The sequence below is a fragment of the Aspergillus flavus genome, chromosome 1 (assembly GCF_009017415.1).
Source record: "Aspergillus flavus chromosome 1, complete sequence".
In the NCBI taxonomy this organism is placed as follows: domain Eukaryota; kingdom Fungi; phylum Ascomycota; class Eurotiomycetes; order Eurotiales; family Aspergillaceae; genus Aspergillus; species Aspergillus flavus.
Genome location: NC_092406.1, coordinates 3,179,289 through 3,197,681, shown reverse-complemented (window position 1 = coordinate 3,197,681; position 18,393 = coordinate 3,179,289). Strand labels below are relative to the sequence as shown.

Below are 18,393 nucleotides of genomic sequence, written 5' to 3'. Positions count from 1 at the left end.
TGTACAGATCAGTTCTTTGACAGCCAACAAACCATTCATCACATAACTTGACTTATCAAAACTAACCTAATATTTCTCTAGTAATCTATGTGTCATTCCCAAGCTCACGGGTACGCCCTGCTGATGATCACCCCTCACATGCAACCAATCATCGGGCTTAGCGCTTACACACTTGCGCCCTTGACGCGATCATTAATTAGACGGAAAGGCAAAATCGCCATGGATTAATTTCATTATATAAACTAACACGCTGCCATGTCGGGAATCGCTGAGAAGCTCTGCATGAGAGTTCCTGAGGGAGAATAAAGGTCCTCCGAGAAAGAAAAGAACACATCACGAAACTTTTGAACAGCTCTGAAATCATGGCCCACTGTATACAGTTCCAACCCTGTCTCCTATCCCAACTCTCTCAAAAACCACCCTTACCAGCCCTTACCAGGTGATTGCGGCCCTTGGTAAGGAACAGCATCAGCCATCAAAATGTCCGTTTGTTTTGGGCTGGGAATAGGAATGGGTGCTGACCCGACGTTAGAGTCGGGCAAAGTGTCCAATTTACTTTCGTCTCTTCCAGGTAGGAGTTCACCCTCGTGCCGGCTGTCTCCCCCTAATTCCAATCCTTGTAGGTCATCCAAATCCAACTCCCCATAACGGTCATTCAACTGCTGCAAGAACTGAGGATCGAATCCCATTTGCACGAACGGGTCCACTGAGCCGCTCATAGGCGTCGAAAACGATGAGACCCCGGCTGAGAGGCTACTTCCCCAATCAGTGGACAGACCAGAATGTGTCACGGGAGGGGCCATTCCAAAGCTACCAGCGTAGCTACCAGTGGAGCTCCCCGGTACGCTGGCTGCCGCTGAGGACCGACCAGTGCTTGGGAATGCGGGGCTCTGGAAGCCAGAGCTAGAGTGACTTTGGCTGAAAGGATGACGACGAAATATGCTCCGAGCTACGGAGTTGGTCTCAACTGGCGGGCGCCGTAGACCGCCTTGGGCAGCATAAGGTGGTTGCATTCCCAAGTTAGCGAATTGAACATCCTCTGAGCCCGGAACGTCTTCAAGTCCGGCGACACGTTTAAGAACTCCAAGCCAGACTGGATTATCTGCGCAGGTCTGGTTCCAAGGATCGGGATTTTCATAAATGATGCGCCGGGCTTCATCTTGCAGCATCTGATCCGTTGGGGTAACACCAGCAGCCATGCGGTTATGTATAAAAACCATAAGTTCACGCTGGAGACGTTCATAGCAGTTGGCGTCTCCTGGCACGGTCAAGCTTGGTGACTGCCCTGTGGCGCGCGAAGGTTTGTAAGGATCCAATGTGAACTTTTCCTGGCCAATGAGGTACGGGGGCATTGCGTTTTCGACCAAGTTTTCGATATCGGGATCGAAACCCCAATCACCCTGCCATTGAGTCATGTCATAACCACTCTTGAAATGAGAAGCTAGGTGGTCAACTCGGTCTTTCCACGTTGTGAGAACAGTTGCACAGAAACCGCACCGCGATCTTATCTCGCAGGTATTACTTCGCCATTTATCCATTGAAGGGTGAAACTTCACGTCATGCACCAACCTCAGATGTTGATTGAGATGGTCCTTCCGGTAGAAGGCTCGCTCGGAAGGGGATTTCTCTTGGCATGTGCTAAAATTGTGCGATTCAAGGTGGTCGTTGTCAGGATTGGCCGTCATACAGAATACACAGCGGTTTGCGCCGTCTATGAAGACTATACCTCCCTGAGGCGAGCAGGTCCATTTCTCCAAAGCTAAGTGCAGCGATTTCTCATGTCGTTGCCAATCATACTTGGTCTGGAAGGAGTCGGCACAGAAGGTACACTGGAAGATACGAGTGCTGCGAGTCTTTTGTTGATTGAAAGTGTTAGCAGGTGCTGGGGCTTTACGGCGGCGGCGACGTTCCTTTCGGTCCATGGAACCGAAAGACCCCAATGAGGATCTATGGGAGAAGGCGGAGGCGAATGACAGGTCAGATATAGATGAATGAGTGGCTGACCGACTTGTCTCCAAGCTACTAATGGAAGGGGCACGGAATATATTTGAGTTGCCATGGCTTGAGTCATTGCTTGACCCAGTCTTCCGAGAATGGGAGCGCACGTGACTCGATTGAGACGGTCGCTGCCGAGCAGAATCTAAAGGAGTGTTCACCAAGGCTCGAAGAATATCAGATGTAGCAGCAGGTTCGTTTTCAGGTGGGGAGTGCTTCCAACGCTCAAGGGGAGTCATGAGAGTTAAATCCAGTTGTTGTTGCCTCGGGATATCCATAGCACCGGGAACCGGAGAGCTGCTGCGTGGAGCGGGACGAACTTTACCACGCCGTCTGGCATTGGCAAGCCAATTGCAAATCTGGGTCCGCTTCAGCCCTGTGCGCTGCTTCAATTCATCTTTCTCCTGCTCATTGGGATACGGGTGGTCGCTATGCTCGTATAACCATGTCTTGAGGACGCGGACTGCTTCGCGCGAAAGTCGCGAACTACCTTTTCCCCCCCGACCATCGACATCGCCAACAAAAGTTGCACCGTAAGCCGATCTAAGTGCTTTCTTCCCCGTTAAGCCACCGGTTGGGATGTAGGTATTCTCATTGATCGGGTGTAACGTGTCCAGAAATTTGCCAGGTGCTTTGGCATGAGTGAAACTACACTCTCGGTAGAGCGAGATGCAACAGGTACACCCACTGTTTTGCATGACTCCCCTGTTGGCAACAAAACAGTCCAGTCCCATGTTCCTGCAAAAGTCACAGGGCTCTTTAGCACGACCCATGGGATAGACACCATTATCCACGGCCGGACCCGGGGATTGTTTGATGGCGGGTTCAACATCTTGCTCCGGCAACTCGCTAGGGAACTCCAATGGCTGATCCAGTAGAAGCGACTTGTAATTGGCAACGGCATCATCATTTTCATCGAAATCCCTGCTGTCTGAAGCCACATCATCGTCACGGAGTTGGGACTGGGACCCATACGAGGCCCCGTCGAAATCAAAGAACTCCATTATCGCCGTGATGATCCGGTTCAACTCCGTTACGAGTCAACTCGAAGCTGTGGTGCTTCAATGACACCAGTCAGGGGAAGTGGTAATAATCAATGCAGTCTCAGTGGGAAACAAATCGCCGGAGAATAAAGATAACAGGTGATACTGAGAGAAGATGGGTAGTGGGGGGAAGATGGACGAGGGGTCTGAGAAGTAGGATACGGTTTTTTTCGTCTGGGGTATCAAAAGCATGCCGAAACCAACCCTGCTAGCACCTTCGATGTTTGGACCACATCCTTCTACTAGTAACTGTCCTTGGTCTTGGGACACGCCTTCAGAGGGTGAAGATCGTATTCGGCCCCAATCGGCATTGCCGACTAACCCATATCAAGTTATGGAGATAACACCTTTATCGATAACCCATGGGCTTGGTGGTCTCGGTTATCCAATGACTGATTGACAACGAGGAATAATCAAAGAAAGAATGGGTCACGACTCATCTGCACGCCCTTCCAATGACAACGCCATGCCTCTTTCGGCGAACCATGTCTGTGCGGGGGTTTTTCCACGCCCGGTCTAACTGAAGATAGTAATCATGAATCATCAGGCCGTTTTCTCCGACGATATCGGAGCCCGGAGTTTGAGAAACTCTCCCCCTAACTACATCTAAATATTTGATCTTCTTTCTATGAGCATTGATCAGACAACTGAAACTTGGCATGAAAACAAGCGTTATGGATTTTGCGTCATCGCAACTCACATACTTTTATTCTTTTTGCCCATGTGATGTCTACACCACAGTTCCATGTTTCATAAGCTCTTGCGCTAATGCAAACGCCATCACCCGTTAAACATACTAAACACAGATGGTCATAATGGGGCCGCTACTACTAGTTCACTTACAAACACTGCAACGTATCACCCCATATCCAATCTCGGTCTATCTTTATACAAAGGGAGCACACCGATATTTGCTGCTGCGGGTAGCAGGCTTTCTCCTAGTTAGCGTAAAACTGCAATTCTCCGATTCTAACCATGCTCTGGGGGCATTCACTTTTGACGAGCTAATATCATGACCCTATCTGGCTGACGTGCCAAAGCTTTTTAAAAGTTTAATACACGAGGCTTTGTGGTTAGATGTCAGGCAGTTATGCCTTGTGTTTGGTGGTATAACACGGCATGTCTATTAGTCTGCTGGAGCCCTCGAGATGGTATACTGCCTCTGTGAGAATTGCATACAATGAGACAATGTTACATTTGAATATATACGTGCAGGGCATGTGCAGTCTAGAACCTAGAGATTATGTCTAGTGCATACGTTTTGTACTCTTCTCCATGTCATCGGGTTGCACCGATGTTTGCCCCTGCAGTCCGGGCTTTGGGTCGCCGAACTGGCTTGCTTGAAAGGGATACTGAATAAGTCTCATAAACACATCTCCGACACATTCCAGTCTCTTTATTGCTCGTGCTTACAGGGGAAGGCTTTGTGCAGCTATAAACACTTTTTGTGCGCATGTGTCTAATTGCTAACCTGACATTGCATGAGGGCTGCACTTAACTAGGGACAACTGACCATGATTGCTAGGTGAACTACTGCTCAATGGAAAGGATGGGACTGGAGGCTGCGACGAGTACCTACCTACGTCTATCCAGTATAGCCAGGGATTGCCAACACAATGAGATATAGACGTACAACATGTGGCGGGCCCATTACTGTTCCACAAATTAGGGGGTGATCAAAGCTCTGCTATATGAGATGGGATTGTGACGAAGAAAGGAAGGGCCAAGGGTCTATTGATTGGACTGAAACAAATAACCCGCACAACAAGTTCGATAAAGACACTATCAGTAGTAGATACTAACTCTGCAAAACAAAAAGTAATTCCGATGCGGGGAATCGAACCCCGAGCTGCTGTGTGAGAGACAGCGATGTTAACCATTACACCACATCGGATGTTGTTGAAGGGTTCCCCATTTTTTCTATTAATAATCCAACTGACCTCAAGCAGTACTGTATAGGAGTATTCACTTTCAGCAGCTTAACAAGGTAAGAACGTCATTCAATCCAACTTCTTTTACTCCGTTTTTACTAAGGTTCAAGAATCTCGACTCGAATTCACTACCCCCTCAGTGGACTAGAGATTATACATTCGATTTGACAGCAGCTTTTGTGTTATTTCTCGTACCAATCTCTGAACGGGGGGAGATATATATACACACACCCGCCACGTTCACTTGCCATCTTTCTGGTTGAATTCATCCGCCACTTTCCTTGTTACTTGAATGATGTCCACGCAACCAGGTGAATCGGAATGGCAACAGATGGATAAAGGATAATTTTTCAACGGCAGTTGTACAACAGTCCCATCGACCGCGGTCACCGACTGCTCCTCAACCTGTTGCCTGACATGTCGCTCCACATCGCCGAGGTCCCATGGTTTCTTCTTCCGGTCAATGACGAGCAATCCTCTCGAGTCATATTTGACGTCACCGTATAGTTCGGCCCAGAATTCTATCCCAAGATCATTGGCAGCCTTCTCCATATTGGTCCCAGCAAGCCCGAAAACAGGAACACCCTTAGGAATCCCAAGCATGACCGCCTTAGCCACCTCATAGTCTCGGCACATCATCCCGTATAGCACCCCGTGGGGTTTTACGTGGCTGAGGGGAACTCCCTCCCGGTCCAAGAAACCTTGGAGTGCCCCCACTTGATAAATGGTCATAGCTGTAAGTTCCTCGGGTGATAGCTTCATCTCCCGTCGTCCGAACCCTTGGAGGTCCGGCAACCCGGGATGTGCGCCGATCCGAACGTTATGGGCTTTACAGTTCCTAACAGTCTCCATCATGATAAGAGGGTCGCCACCGTGGAAGCCGCAGGCGACATTTGCGATATCAATCATGGGGAGGAGTTCGAGATCAGGACCGCAAGCCCAATTGCCGTACTACAGGCCATATTAACTACTCAGTACACCAACAATACAAAGCTAGGGGGAGGGGCAAACGACATACGGCTTCGCCCATGTCACAGTTGATCAGTGCTTTCTGTTGTATTGGAGCCATAATGCATGCGCTATTATACAGCCGACTTTCAGACCCGTCTGAGAATACAGCAACCACGAAAAAGTATTAGGTGAAAACGAAGAGATAATAGATGGCGAGCGAGAACTTCTTATGATATCAGCTTCCTACCCTAGCTACACAAAAGAGGGGTGTGTCCCACTCTTATCGCTGCATTGACTCCACACGCCTCCAATTTCTCCAACCTTATTGTCATCGATCTACGCCAAACCCCAAATTTGAGACAGCCTTCGAGTTTATCAAGGAGCCATGATTCGTATCTGAAGCCATGGCACCCTTGCCATTGGTCTATAGCGCCGAGGACTCTCCAGCTCGAAGGGTGAAGGAGTTTGGCAATTTGTCCACTCAGTTTATTAAGCACCCCATGCCACCCAGACGGTGAGACTCGTAGCATTCCCATCAACGCATCTTGACTTACGATGGAATCACTTAAGACATTGCTGGTCGCAAACCGTGGCGAAATAGCTGTCCGGATTTTAAAGACAGCAAAGTACGAATATCTAGACCATGCCTGTAGCCCGGCTTTGAAACCTAACCGACTAACTTGAATAGAAAACTAAATTTGCGAACAATTGCTCTCTATACCGAGCCAGATGCTGCTTCTGCTCACGTTCAACTAGCGGATGAGGCCTTCCTGCTCGATGGACCGCCTTCAAAAGCATACATCGATGGGTTGGTCTCTCCCATTCTTCTCTGAAAGGCCATAGTCTGACTATAACCTAGAGATCAAATAATTAAATTAGCGAAACGAAACCATGTGGACGCTATTATTCCAGGATATGGTTTTCTGTCAGAGAATGCGGATTTCGCAAGAGCCATTGCCAAGGCCGGTATGGTCTTTGCTGGGCCATCGCCAGAATGTATCGAAGCATTTGGGCTGAAGCATACGGCACGAGACCTCGCCACAAAGGCTGGGGTGCCTATCGTACCTGGATCAACTGGACTGGTCACGAGCGAGGAGGATGCTGTGAAGGTGGCTAAAGATCTAGGGTTTCCGGTATGCTATCAGCTAACCTGTTTCCATAGAAAAGCTAAAATGTTTCACTCCAGGTTATGCTCAAAGCTACCGCCGGCGGCGGTGGCATGGGTCTACTGACATGCAGCTCCGAAGATGAAGTACGCGAGTCGTTCGCTACCGTCAGGTCTAGAGGAGAGGCCTTGTTCAAGAATGCCGGATTGTTCATTGAACGATACTATCCATCTAGCCATCATATCGAAGTCCAGGTATTTGGAAATGGAGACGGCAAAGCCATCGCTATCGGCGAACGTGAGTGCTCTATACAACGAAGACACCAGAAAATAATCGAAGAGTGTCCAAGCCCATTTATTACAAGAAACCCCGGGCTTCGAGAAAGCTTGGGCGACGCTGCTGTTCGTCTTGCAGAGTCTATCAAGTATGGATCAGCTGGAACGATCGAGTATCTTGTCGACGACGAGACTGGCGCGTTCTTCTTTCTTGAAATGAATACTCGACTTCAAGTCGAGCATGGAATAACAGAGTTATGCTACGGTGTTGATTTGGTAGAACTCATGTTAAAACAAGCAGATGCTCAACTTTCGGGAACGAAGGGCCTTGAGGTAGCCTTTCTTACGGGCATTACCGTTGATGCTCCTTCAGGTGCCGCTATCGAGGCTAGAGTATATGCCGAGAATCCGACGAAAGACTTCGCTCCCTGTCCCGGAACGTTACAGAGTGTGGAATGGAAGGAACTGCCAGGATCAAGGATTGACACGTGGGTGTACAGAGGCATTAAAGTATCGGCAAACTATGGTGCGTTGCCTTTGACTTACAGTCAAGAACAACACGAGCACAAACTCATTTTGAAATAACAGATCCTTTGCTGGCGAAGGTCATGCTTCATTCGCCTAGCCGAACGCAAGCTATTGAGGGAATGAGGACGATTTTGACACAGTCTCGAATCTGCGGCCCACCAACTAACCTGGAGTTTTTGGCTGAGATTCTTACGGACGAGCGATTCGTGACCGGAAATACCCTAACCAGATTCTTGGATGATTTCCAATGGAAGCTGTCAGCTATTGATGTTATGTCTGGTGGTGCTTATACACTCATTGAGGACTGGCCTGGCCGTCCAACGTTGGGCAAAGGGTTCTGCCATTCTGGGCCAATGGATCCTTTAGCATTCCGCATCGCAAACGCACTTGTGGGAAATCCCGTGGGACTGGAGGCCCTTGAGATAACTTTAAGCGGCCCGGAACTGCATTTCCTGGGACCCGCACTTATCTCTCTCTGTGGGGCACCCATTGAAGCCAGCCTTGACAACGTCCCTGTTCGCATGTGGTCGAGAATTAAAGTAGAAGCCGGCCAACGGCTGAAGATTGGCAAGACCATGGGGAATGGCTGCAGAGCCTACCTAGCAGTATTTGGAGGTTTCTTGAACGTCGCCGAGTGGTTCGGGTCGAAGTCTACATCTCCAATGGTTGGCGTCGGAGGTTATCAAGGCCGGCAGCTTGCATCCGGTGACCTACTATCAATAACTAACGATGCACCCGATACTCTTGGCGATCTCTCTATCCCGGAGCATCTCATTCCCAAATACCCCGATCATTGGGAGCTCCTTTCTATGCCGGGACCTTACGATGAAGGGTATCTTACTCCCGAGAGTATTGACATGCTCTACGAAACGGAATGGAAGATCTCGCACAATGCAGCAAGAGGCGGCATCCGTCTTCTCGGACCGAAGCCGAAGTGGGCTCGCTCAGATGGAGGAGAGGGTGGCGCCCATCCATCTAATCTCATAGAGTACGGGTACGCTATTGGCTCACTTAACTGGACAGGTGATGACCCTGTGATCTTCCCCCAGGATGCACCGGACTTTGGTGGGTTTATCAGTAGCCACACGATCGTTAAGGCGGACCTGTGGAAGCTAGGGCAGGTGAAAGCAGGTGATACACTAAAGTACAGAGCTACTTCCTTGGAAGATGCCTTAGCGGCACGCAACCATATGGAGAGATTTGTCCGCGAAGTTGTCAAATGCTGCTATGAGGGAGGAAACTTTGGTGACATAGCTCCTTTGAAGGATACCCTTCCTTCAGCGCTGACGGCAGAGATTCGTGGTACTGGAGTTGTTCACCAGATCCCGGAGCATGGAACCCAGCCACTTGTTAATTATCGACAGGTAGGTAGTATTGCCAGGACCACTACATCTTGCAACTTAAGCTAACAAAGTTTCAAATAGGCAGGAGACGACTATATCTTGATTGACTATGGTATGGGGTCCTTCGACCTAAACCACCGCTGTAGAGTTACCGCCCTGAAGAAAGTCCTAAACGAAGGCAACGGAGATATAACTTTCTCCAACAAGTTGATCTCAATGATTGGATGCGGAAATTGTAAGATTCACCTTGTTAAGCAAGGCCATGTAGTGCTAACCCTTCAAATGAAGCCCTCATGCTCTACTACGACGGCACTAAACTCCCCCAACAAAAGCTCATAGCCTACCTCTGTGACCTAGAGACCAAACTGGGCGATCTCAGCGAAGCAAAAATGCCCAGCCGACTATTCAAGCTCCCACTCGCATTTGAAAGCCAGCGCCAAAAGGACGCAATCGCACGATACATGGAGACACAGCGCCCTTACGCCTCCTACCTCCCAGACAACATGAATTTCGTTGCAAAGAACAATGCCTTTACAAAAGCAGAAGTCGAAAATATTTATCTAACCGCAAGATTAATGGTCGTATCCGTGGGATTCTTCACAGCGCTACCTCTAGCACTCCCAGTCGACCCGCGCCAGCGAATGAACTGCCCGAAAATGAATCCCAGTCGAGTCTACACGCCTGCAGGCTCTGTGTCGTGGGGTGGTAGTTGCATGGCGTGAGTAACGCTTTCTTTATATCCACACCAACCAGCTTTGTATTGTATTGTCCAATGAATCCTAACGGAAGCTCCGTGCACAAATAGTTTATACAATGTGGACTCTCCCGGAGGCTACCAAATGACCGGAATGACGATCCCAGGCGTCGACATCCTGGGATCCAAGAAGGGATACACACCCGACAGACCATGGCTCTTCGAAGAGTTCGACCAAATCACCTTCTACCGTGTCTCAGAAGAAGAATATGAAAAGGAGCTAGCCCTTTTCAACAGCGGCAGATACGAATACCAATGGGAAGAAGTGATATTTGACATGGCAGAGCACAACAAGCTCCTCCACGACACGAAAGAAGAAGTAGCAGCCATCCGAGCTCGCCAGCGTAAAGCACAAGATGAGATGGACAAACTCGAGGCGGAACTCTTAGAACACTGGGCAAAGGAGAAAGCGGAGAAAGGTGTCCCGGTTGATGCGATTGAGAATTTGCTAAAAGGTATGCACAAACCTCTATCTATTGATTGCACTATATTTTCTTCTGAGATGGTTTCAAGGAGGAATGTCTACTAACTGCTACCTTAGATCCTCAAATTCTTCCAATCGAGGCTCCCTTAAATGCTAATATTTGGAAAGTCGAGGTCAAGCAGGGTGACAAGCTCGATGAGGGCCAGATCGTGGTTATTTTGGAGGCGATGAAGCTCGAGATCGCAGTGCGGACTGAATTGCATGCCGCTGGGGCGACAGTGGAAAAGGTCCTGGTTCAACCAGGTGATTCAATAGAGGCCGGGAAGCCTTTGATATTGGTGAGAAATGCTTGAGTTGGGTAGCTCTTCGGTACTATGTTGTTTGTCCGAGTCTTATACAGTCAATACCCTGATATCTGTAGGGAATAATTATAAATTTGACAGACAAATGCCTGGTTATGTTGACAAAAGAGTCAGAAAGAAAACACCTAAACTCCACAACCCCATTCCTGCCCTTAAAGATAAAAACCAGCCGATAACAGGGTATCTGACAAGACATGCAAAGAACGCCATCAGGATCGTAAGACTCTATTCCCACCAAAAACTAACGCTGATTCCTGCCTTCAGGCCACGCACATAATGCCACCACCCGACAGGAATATATAAGCACTCTCCTTCCCGAAGGACCGTTTCAACGTATTCAGCCTGCATAAAGCCCGGCCACATTGCGTCCCATTGGTCGGACTCGGCCGGGGAGAGTTCGATAGCTGCAAGGTCAACTTGCGATGTGTTGGACATATCAATGAGCCGCGGTTCATTGGCTTTACCTTCCACATCATCTCTATTCTCCGATGACTGGACGGCTTCCATTCCTTTCGGATATATTTGGGACGCGGGCGTCCTCGGAGAGTATAGACGGATATACTTCGCACCCACCACCTGGACCAGAATGTTATGGTACGGATCATGGTGAAGAGGCGATATAGTCCAAGACGGACCGATCCAGGTATTAATGATCGGGTCGGCAGGGAGACCCAGCTCCGAGGCCGAGCTATCATTACCATCGTCATAGCTATCCTGACCAGTAGATGCTGGCTGCGAGCCCGTCCCCTTAAGTTTTGCTTCCTGCTCCCGTCGCTTCTTCATGTATACCGGTGTCCCAGGTTCCGGCCCCGGTGGATCAATGTAACAATAATCGGGGATGCAGATATCCTTTCGCAACGCAGGGATCTGAGCCAGCAGATCATGTTGCGCCATGTAGCCAGTATGCCCCTCATCGTCTTCGACCCCATCCTGGTACTGTTCACTGTCTGGATGTTTTGAAGACTTCATCTGTCCACGCCATAGATATCGGTCGACGAAATCCCGGAACTCCATGATCCGTTGTCCCCATCCCTCATCTGTATACGATCGCCCGATCTCCACTGGAACAAGTCTCCGTCCGCCAAAGGTGCGATCGAACCAGTAATCTTTCGAGGCCCAGGGCCTACTCGACATCGCCGGCCAGTGTTCGACCGCATCGGTTATAACCAAGGGAGTCTTGATATGACGAATATGATGTTCGATGGAGTCGAATGAAGGGGCCGAAACGCGAGGTATGGGACTCTTGAGTTCAGGAGCAGGGATAGTATCCGGTAAAAACAACGGAGAGGAGAGTTTCCTGCGTTTTGCGGCTCGGTCTGATGTGTCGTCGATGTCCTGGGGGTTTTCACCGTTGGGCCCTCCTTCTCCAGAGGAGGACATAGTGGCAACCTGAAGCGCGTCGAGTAGGGATTCGATGAGTGATTCGCGTAAAGGAGCACCGGTCATGATCAATGCTTTGTCGAGGATGTGTATAGTCGGTGATAACCATGGGGCATTGGGGGGCACCTTCAGCGCCTCCTGCTCCTTTTCACTACCCATGTCCTTGTTCATGTCGCGGAGCAAATACGGATATATTGATACATCGCGCGTCCCATTGTCTTTGTGCGAGTTTCCTTCGCGTGGATATTCACAGTTGTGGCATATATTGAGACAGGCCTTGACGATAGTCGCGTCTGTGTACAGGCGTCGCCAGCATGTTTGGACATCTTTATAAGGGAATACGCGTAAATTTTCATCGGCAAGCTGCAGAGCCTTATCTGGGTTGTTTAGAACGAGCTCCAGATGGGCTTCGAGGTTGTGATTGAGACATTCGAGGATGGGGTCGTCGGAGGCTGGATCTGCGATAGCGGAGAGTGCGATAGGAATGATTTGGTGGAGGTGAACCATTGTCTCTCTGGTGAGAGGCTTGAGAGACAATACCCGGATAGAATTGCTATCGCCGGCACCAATTTGTAAGTGAGGGTATGGTAAGATAATGGTGGTTTGTAAGTGATGAGTGTTGCATTTGTTGTGGCCACACTTAATTTTTTTTTTTCTGTACACTCTTATTTTACCGCAACGTCATGCGGGGATTATATTTTAAGTCCGGTCGCACTATTTAGTAGCTTACAGTGAAGACTACAGCAATTCATAATTTTGAGGTTATTCAAGTAAATAGTTGCGTGAAGTTCTTAAATATCTTCAATGTGAATAATATACAAGGATCCTATAAATACAAAGATTGAAGCCAGGAGGATATCGACTTATAGTGAATGCTACTCGCAGTCCTAGCTGTATTTGCCGATCCGATGGCGATCATTGCAGGAACTCCATCACCAGTTTTGGAATGCTCTGAACACCTTCGCCTCGCATGGCGCTCACCGGAACAGCATATATCTTCTCTCTCCAGCCATCAGGATGACCTCCAGGATGCTCAACCTGAGCCTTCTCCACAGCTGAAAGATAGTCGCGTAGCTTCTTAAACTGCTCTTGAGTCTCTGGCAGGTCAGCCTTGGTAGCCACAACGAACCAGGGTTTTGTATGGATTGGGGGGAGAGTAAGGTCGGGGAGCTCTGAGTTAGAGAACGTTTCAGGAATTTCTGATTGCAGCTCAGGTAAACCATGTGACGGAGGAACCCATGATAGGGAGCCATCTTCATCTTTAAGCACTGGTTCTCTGTCACGTATCCGTTCGTACTCGCCGAGTTCATGCCATAAGTTCTTAAGTCCTTGGATGGGGTCTCCAGCACTAAGATCCACCACAAAAGCCAGGATACCCGCCCGCTCGATATGTCGCAGAAAACCTAGGCCCAAGCCACGGTCGAGATGTGCATTTTCAATCAAGCCAGGAATATCGGCAATGGTAAAGTTAGTTCGCGGGGTCTTTCCCTTGGACTCAACAAGTGGCCGTCCTTTAAAATCATCGATGACGACCGTTCCGATGTTAGGCGACAGTGTTGTGAATTCCCAGTTCCCAATCCGTGTGCGACTGTTGGTCAACGATCGTAGCAGCGTACTCTTGCCAGCGTTAGGCTTCCCAACGAGCCCAACATCGGCGAGTAGCTTCAACTCAAATTCTAATTCAAGGCGCATGCCACCTTCTCCTCTAGAGGCAAATTTCGGTCGATTAATCGAACGGGACACCCAATGCGGGTTTCCCAAGCCCCCGACACCCCCGGCGGCGAGCAAGATAGGTTTATCCATGTGTTGCGACAGATCGAGATGAATCGGGGCTTTTGGTTCCAAGGCGGCGATTTGCTGTCTCCTAGGTGGGTTCCTTGGAAATACCGTGGTCAAGAAATCTGAAGGATTCGCCCCTGGATAAAGTACCCATCGATCATGACGAATAGATGGCAGCCCAATTTCGTCTAGTTCGTCGACCTCCTCGGTTTTCTCCTGAGCTCTCTGCCTTTTCCGAAGTGCCCATTCCTCAGCAACTGGATCATATCTGCTCACTTCACGCACCACTGTACCAACAGGCACCTGAAGGAGAATATCCTCGCCACGTCTGCCGCCTTTGCTCTTACCCTGTCCATTCTTCCCGCGTCCAGCCTTTATGACGCCCCTGCGAGCAAGCTTATGTAGACTCGTAATCCCCTCAATGGCCTGGATGTAGATGCTCCCACCACTGCCGCCATCGCCGCCATTCGGCGGGCCTTCTTCAACGTATTTCTCTCGGAGGAACGAAACACATCCGTTACCGCCTGCGCCTGCGTAAATTACTGAGCGACATTTATCTTGGAAAATGAACCGGGAATAGTCTTCAGGAGACGGATTGAGATGTGAAGGTATGGAAGGCTGGTCGGGAGAGGTAGGGGTTTCTGCTGGTTGCACGGACTCAGCTCCTGTGCTGTACTGTCGATGGCATTTCCAGGAAAGTCCTATAGACCCTTTCCTAATCGGTATATGAACAGGGCGTCGGAGGAAAGAAGGGAGGGTTCGTGATAAATATAATCGTTGCGTCGTCATTGTGCAGCACAAGCTGTGTCGCTCGTACTAGGATGAGTAATTGGTCAATAGAAAGCCTGGGAGGTAAGCCTAAAGTCAATCTAAAAGCATTTTCCTTCTTCCGTCTGACTTGCAAAGCACTTTTCTTCCGAGTAATTGTGAATAGTGTATCTGATAGTCGATGTTGTCATAGCTCTGGAGCAAACCTGCATCACACGTGACCTTATCAGCACCTGATGATAAACGATACATATCGATGCCTTCTAAATAAGACAACAATGGACTTTTGACAACCATCCAAGGACAGTGACTTTCGTCAAGAGTTGTGTTTGAATTTGGGCCTGACTAATTGAAATTCGTGGTCTAGAATGTGCTGTAGATATTTATGGTCGAAAACACCTTCCATTGCTACCCTAATCCATACAAAAGGTTACATTCTTGAAATAGAAACCAGACAATTCGAAAGAACTATAGCAGATTTGCTTATTGAGTACTTTTGGCATCCGGACGGATTGAAAAGAGACGCCATCCGGCTTGCTTAGGGTATCTATGCTTCAATCTCCGTTCCATAGTTCCTTGCAGCTCAATGTAACCCTACGACCGTTTCAATATATAAGATAGACAGGCTATACCCTCCAACTAAAATCACGAAGCCCGATCCCTGCGCAAGATATGATATTTGGTAGCTTGTTATATGTGAGTTACAACGTCAACTATACATATAGCCCTACAGGCGCACATGATTAACTAACAAATGAACTACGTGTTCACAATAGTTCGCGCCTGACTAGCGGTTGCGGCGCATCACCACTGCAAATGCTGGATGAGACATTCACACGACAGAGAATCCGATACCATGCTGTGATTAAAACATATGTATAATGGAAGACCCTGTGCTATAGCTCTAGACCATTCTTGCTGTGTAACCGTTGAACGGTTGTCTTACGAGATTGCAATAACCACTGCAAGGTACGGGTACTATTGGCTTACATTCTCTCCTGGCTACCATAGTAACTATGAAGCTAATCCGTGATCCCCCGCGAGTATCACATGGCGATAATCAAGTGTTGTATGATTGACTAGCATTGTCGGCCGTAGAACAAGGAGTCAAATACAGCACAGCGCCAAGTGGACACTCGCGAGAAGACTAAGGCCAGTGATAGTGATAAACTGTGCATAGGGCAAGGATAATGTAAGGCATGTGGTATACCTTGTCTTTACTTGCAGGCTATGATGGTAGAAGTCTACTGTAGCTCGACGAGATCCTGGTCTCCCATGACCCGAGCAAACGCTCCAAATAAGATTCTTAACCGCCATAGCCGAGCATGTAGAATGAGGCTAAGCGTCGAAAGTGATTGCACATGGTACTACTATCAAGCAAATAATGGCAGGGGCAGAGTTCCGAGGAGATAGCGCGCGCTACCAGCGTGATTGCGCCGGACAGCATACAGTAATGCGACGAATGTAGCAGCAGCAACTGCAATAGATCATTAGACTGGATACTGTGTGAGTTACCAGTAGTACCATTTGTCCGTTATTGACCTTCGATGATATGCCCTCGCTTCATGAAGACAGCTGCATGGCGCCGCCGCACCGCAGCAAGCAAGCCCCAAGACTGATTCTACCGGTACACCACAACTACGGAATAACGGAGATTGCGAATAAGCGACAACCATCCAACGAACTCCTCATAATGGCATTGTCTATCACATCAGCTCCAGTAATTAATAATAGATAGATTGCGCAGTGGACATGTCACATATTGATATTCAGCTGGTGGGGCGGGACTAATAGACGAGGCGCCAATAGCGTATGATTGAATCCTTCACACGATGGATACGAATAGGGTTTGGAGCTCTCTGCGAACTAAAAAAAGTCGATATGCTTAGTTCCTGGCTGATCAACAAGGATGTTCCTAGTAATCCATAGATCGACCTCGATCATTCGCCGTCTTCGCGAATCGATATTTGGAAAATGTGATGGTGACAGATCAAGTGAACCAATCAGCCTGGCCGGAGATGCTCTGCCGACTGAGTTTCAGCATATGGGTAGTTAAGCACGTACGCACACCCAGCTGAGCTACCTTACGATCGGTAAATTCGATCCATGGAACCCTTCCATCTAGAGTTTGGTCAAGATGGGGGGGTAAGATGGGGGAATTTTTCCTGGCCGGGATGCGGGACGTGAATCGCGCATGACGAAAAAATTTATTAACGAGGCCAGTCCAGAGTCCAGACCCGAAGAACGAGTCCGTACTTTTGCCAGCTTCCGGGGGCGAGGCCAATTCTGGGGCAAAGGATCGCCTCTAGCGCTTGACTATGCGATCTGAGCTTACGCTAGACTAGCTTATCGACGGCCTCACTTCACCAATGCACAAAGGAATCCATCCATGATTCACTCGGGACTTCGTTGTGGCGTCTAGAAGTCTGGACTGGGTGTTGGATCATATTTTCTTTTCCATATCTTCTGATTTCGGCGGATTGTTGTCATGGTTCCCTATGAACCGTTCACTGATAACGGGTATCCTGGCTCTAGAGGCCTAGACTTACGAGGGTCTAGAATCCGTCATCGCAGTCCGGAAGTCTTAAAACAGTAAGGCAGCTTCGCAGAACCACAAAGGAACCCTGGTCCAATGCAATATGGTACCACTAGCAGGCCTACTTTGATGCGTCATCACCGTAGGGATAGCAACATACCTTGCTGGAAATTCTGCACCTCATACCTGGCGTACTTGGCAAGGCGTTTCTTCCTGAGGGAAATTCGCCAGCATTACCAAGGTCAGCATGAATCAATGGATGAGGTGGTCGGCCAGAATACAAACCGGTGGAAAAAATTTGTATCCGGTATGAGCACGATCGACAACAAGCGCTAGTTAGGAGATAATGCGTCGAACAAGGAACAATGGAGTAAACAATAAAACAACAAGAAAATGAAAATGAAAAGAAAAAAAAAAAACACCCTGGTTCTAAATTGCATGCATATTTGACAGCTGTGACAAATCAAGTATGATCGATTATCTAGATTAAGGTTGATCTCTCCGTATCTTGCAAAGTCCACAATAGGTAAATGGTAAGAGTGCATCTCAGCGATTGCCCGTAATGATTATACATACCATGCGGCTGGAAAGATGCTGGGCTATTGTGCATCCACAAGGAAATGCGACATTTGGGCAGATATACAGGCTGTAAGACAGCGTAGCTGGTCAGGTCAAACAGGTTTGTGTGACCTGGTGGCTATAAACCTGGAACAAACAAAGCATGAAGGTGTAGATAAGTTGATGAAGGTCTATAATGTGATCATAATGAAATAATGGATTACGTGCCCAGCATGCATAAATCCGTCCACTTGGGATCGATATCATCTCTTTGTGATATGGCAAGGCTCCACCTGTATGTACATATGTACAGACGTGCATACAGTGTAAGCAACAGAATTGACCACACAGGGGTCACTGATCGGCTTAGTCTCCAAAGAGGGCTAAAATTAGGTTGTCATCACATCTTAACCCTGCAAATTGTACAGTGGTACTTGATACCTAAGTAGATGACTGTAGGATCTAGATTGTTGGGCCGTGATAGATCCAATGGGATCTTTTGAGTTATTGGTCGTTCACTATCACAGGAGATGCACCTGCAAAGTAAATCTGAAATCTAGCGTGGGCTAGCGTGATATAGATCAGCACATGATCTTCCTGGAGAGAAAGGATCGAGCCTATGATTGGACTTGACGCAGAGGTGCACGAAGTACTTTGATT

General features: G+C 48.5%; 5 protein-coding genes and 1 non-coding gene across 6 annotated transcripts; 1 reads left to right on the top strand and 5 right to left on the bottom strand.

Moving 5' to 3' along the window:
• Positions 1 to 422: 422 nt before the first annotated feature.
• On the bottom strand, positions 423 to 2,999 carry F9C07_1182 (putative homeobox and C2H2 transcription factor; the record flags this gene model as incomplete). The annotated part of the gene is made up of 1 exon (XM_041284093.1): positions 423 to 2,999. The coding sequence occupies one exon, from the start codon at positions 2,997 to 2,999 to the stop codon at positions 423 to 425; it is 2,577 nt and encodes an 858-aa protein (XP_041140784.1).
• A 1,861-nt stretch (positions 3,000 to 4,860) lies between these two features.
• Positions 4,861 to 4,932, bottom strand: F9C07_t45. The gene has a single exon. It is a non-coding gene; the product is annotated as a tRNA-Glu (tRNA).
• A 277-nt stretch (positions 4,933 to 5,209) lies between these two features.
• Positions 5,210 to 6,038, bottom strand: F9C07_2227997 (uncharacterized protein; the record flags this gene model as incomplete). Its single annotated transcript, XM_041288372.1, has 2 exons — positions 5,210 to 5,920; positions 5,988 to 6,038. 2 exons carry the CDS (start codon positions 6,036 to 6,038, stop codon positions 5,210 to 5,212), a joined length of 762 nt encoding a protein of 253 aa, XP_041140785.1.
• Positions 6,039 to 6,266: 228 nt separating this feature from the next.
• On the top strand, positions 6,267 to 10,703 carry F9C07_2249996 (urea carboxylase; the record flags this gene model as incomplete). Its single annotated transcript, XM_041288366.2, has 9 exons — positions 6,267 to 6,546; positions 6,609 to 6,728; positions 6,780 to 7,053; positions 7,107 to 7,827; positions 7,890 to 9,193; positions 9,254 to 9,407; positions 9,461 to 9,890; positions 9,978 to 10,381; positions 10,468 to 10,703. The coding sequence occupies exons 1-9, from the start codon at positions 6,476 to 6,478 to the stop codon at positions 10,701 to 10,703; spliced, it is 3,714 nt and encodes a 1,237-aa protein (XP_041140786.1). The 5' UTR covers positions 6,267 to 6,475.
• Positions 10,704 to 10,937: 234 nt separating this feature from the next.
• Positions 10,938 to 12,599, bottom strand: F9C07_1179 (putative JmjC domain protein; the record flags this gene model as incomplete). The annotated part of the gene is made up of 1 exon (XM_041284094.1): positions 10,938 to 12,599. One exon carries the CDS (start codon positions 12,597 to 12,599, stop codon positions 10,938 to 10,940), a length of 1,662 nt encoding a protein of 553 aa, XP_041140787.1.
• A 408-nt stretch (positions 12,600 to 13,007) lies between these two features.
• F9C07_1178 (putative GTP-binding protein) lies at positions 13,008 to 14,660 on the bottom strand (the record flags this gene model as incomplete). The annotated part of the gene is made up of 1 exon (XM_041284102.1): positions 13,008 to 14,660. The coding sequence occupies one exon, from the start codon at positions 14,658 to 14,660 to the stop codon at positions 13,008 to 13,010; it is 1,653 nt and encodes a 550-aa protein (XP_041140788.1).
• Positions 14,661 to 18,393: the final 3,733 nt, after the last annotated feature.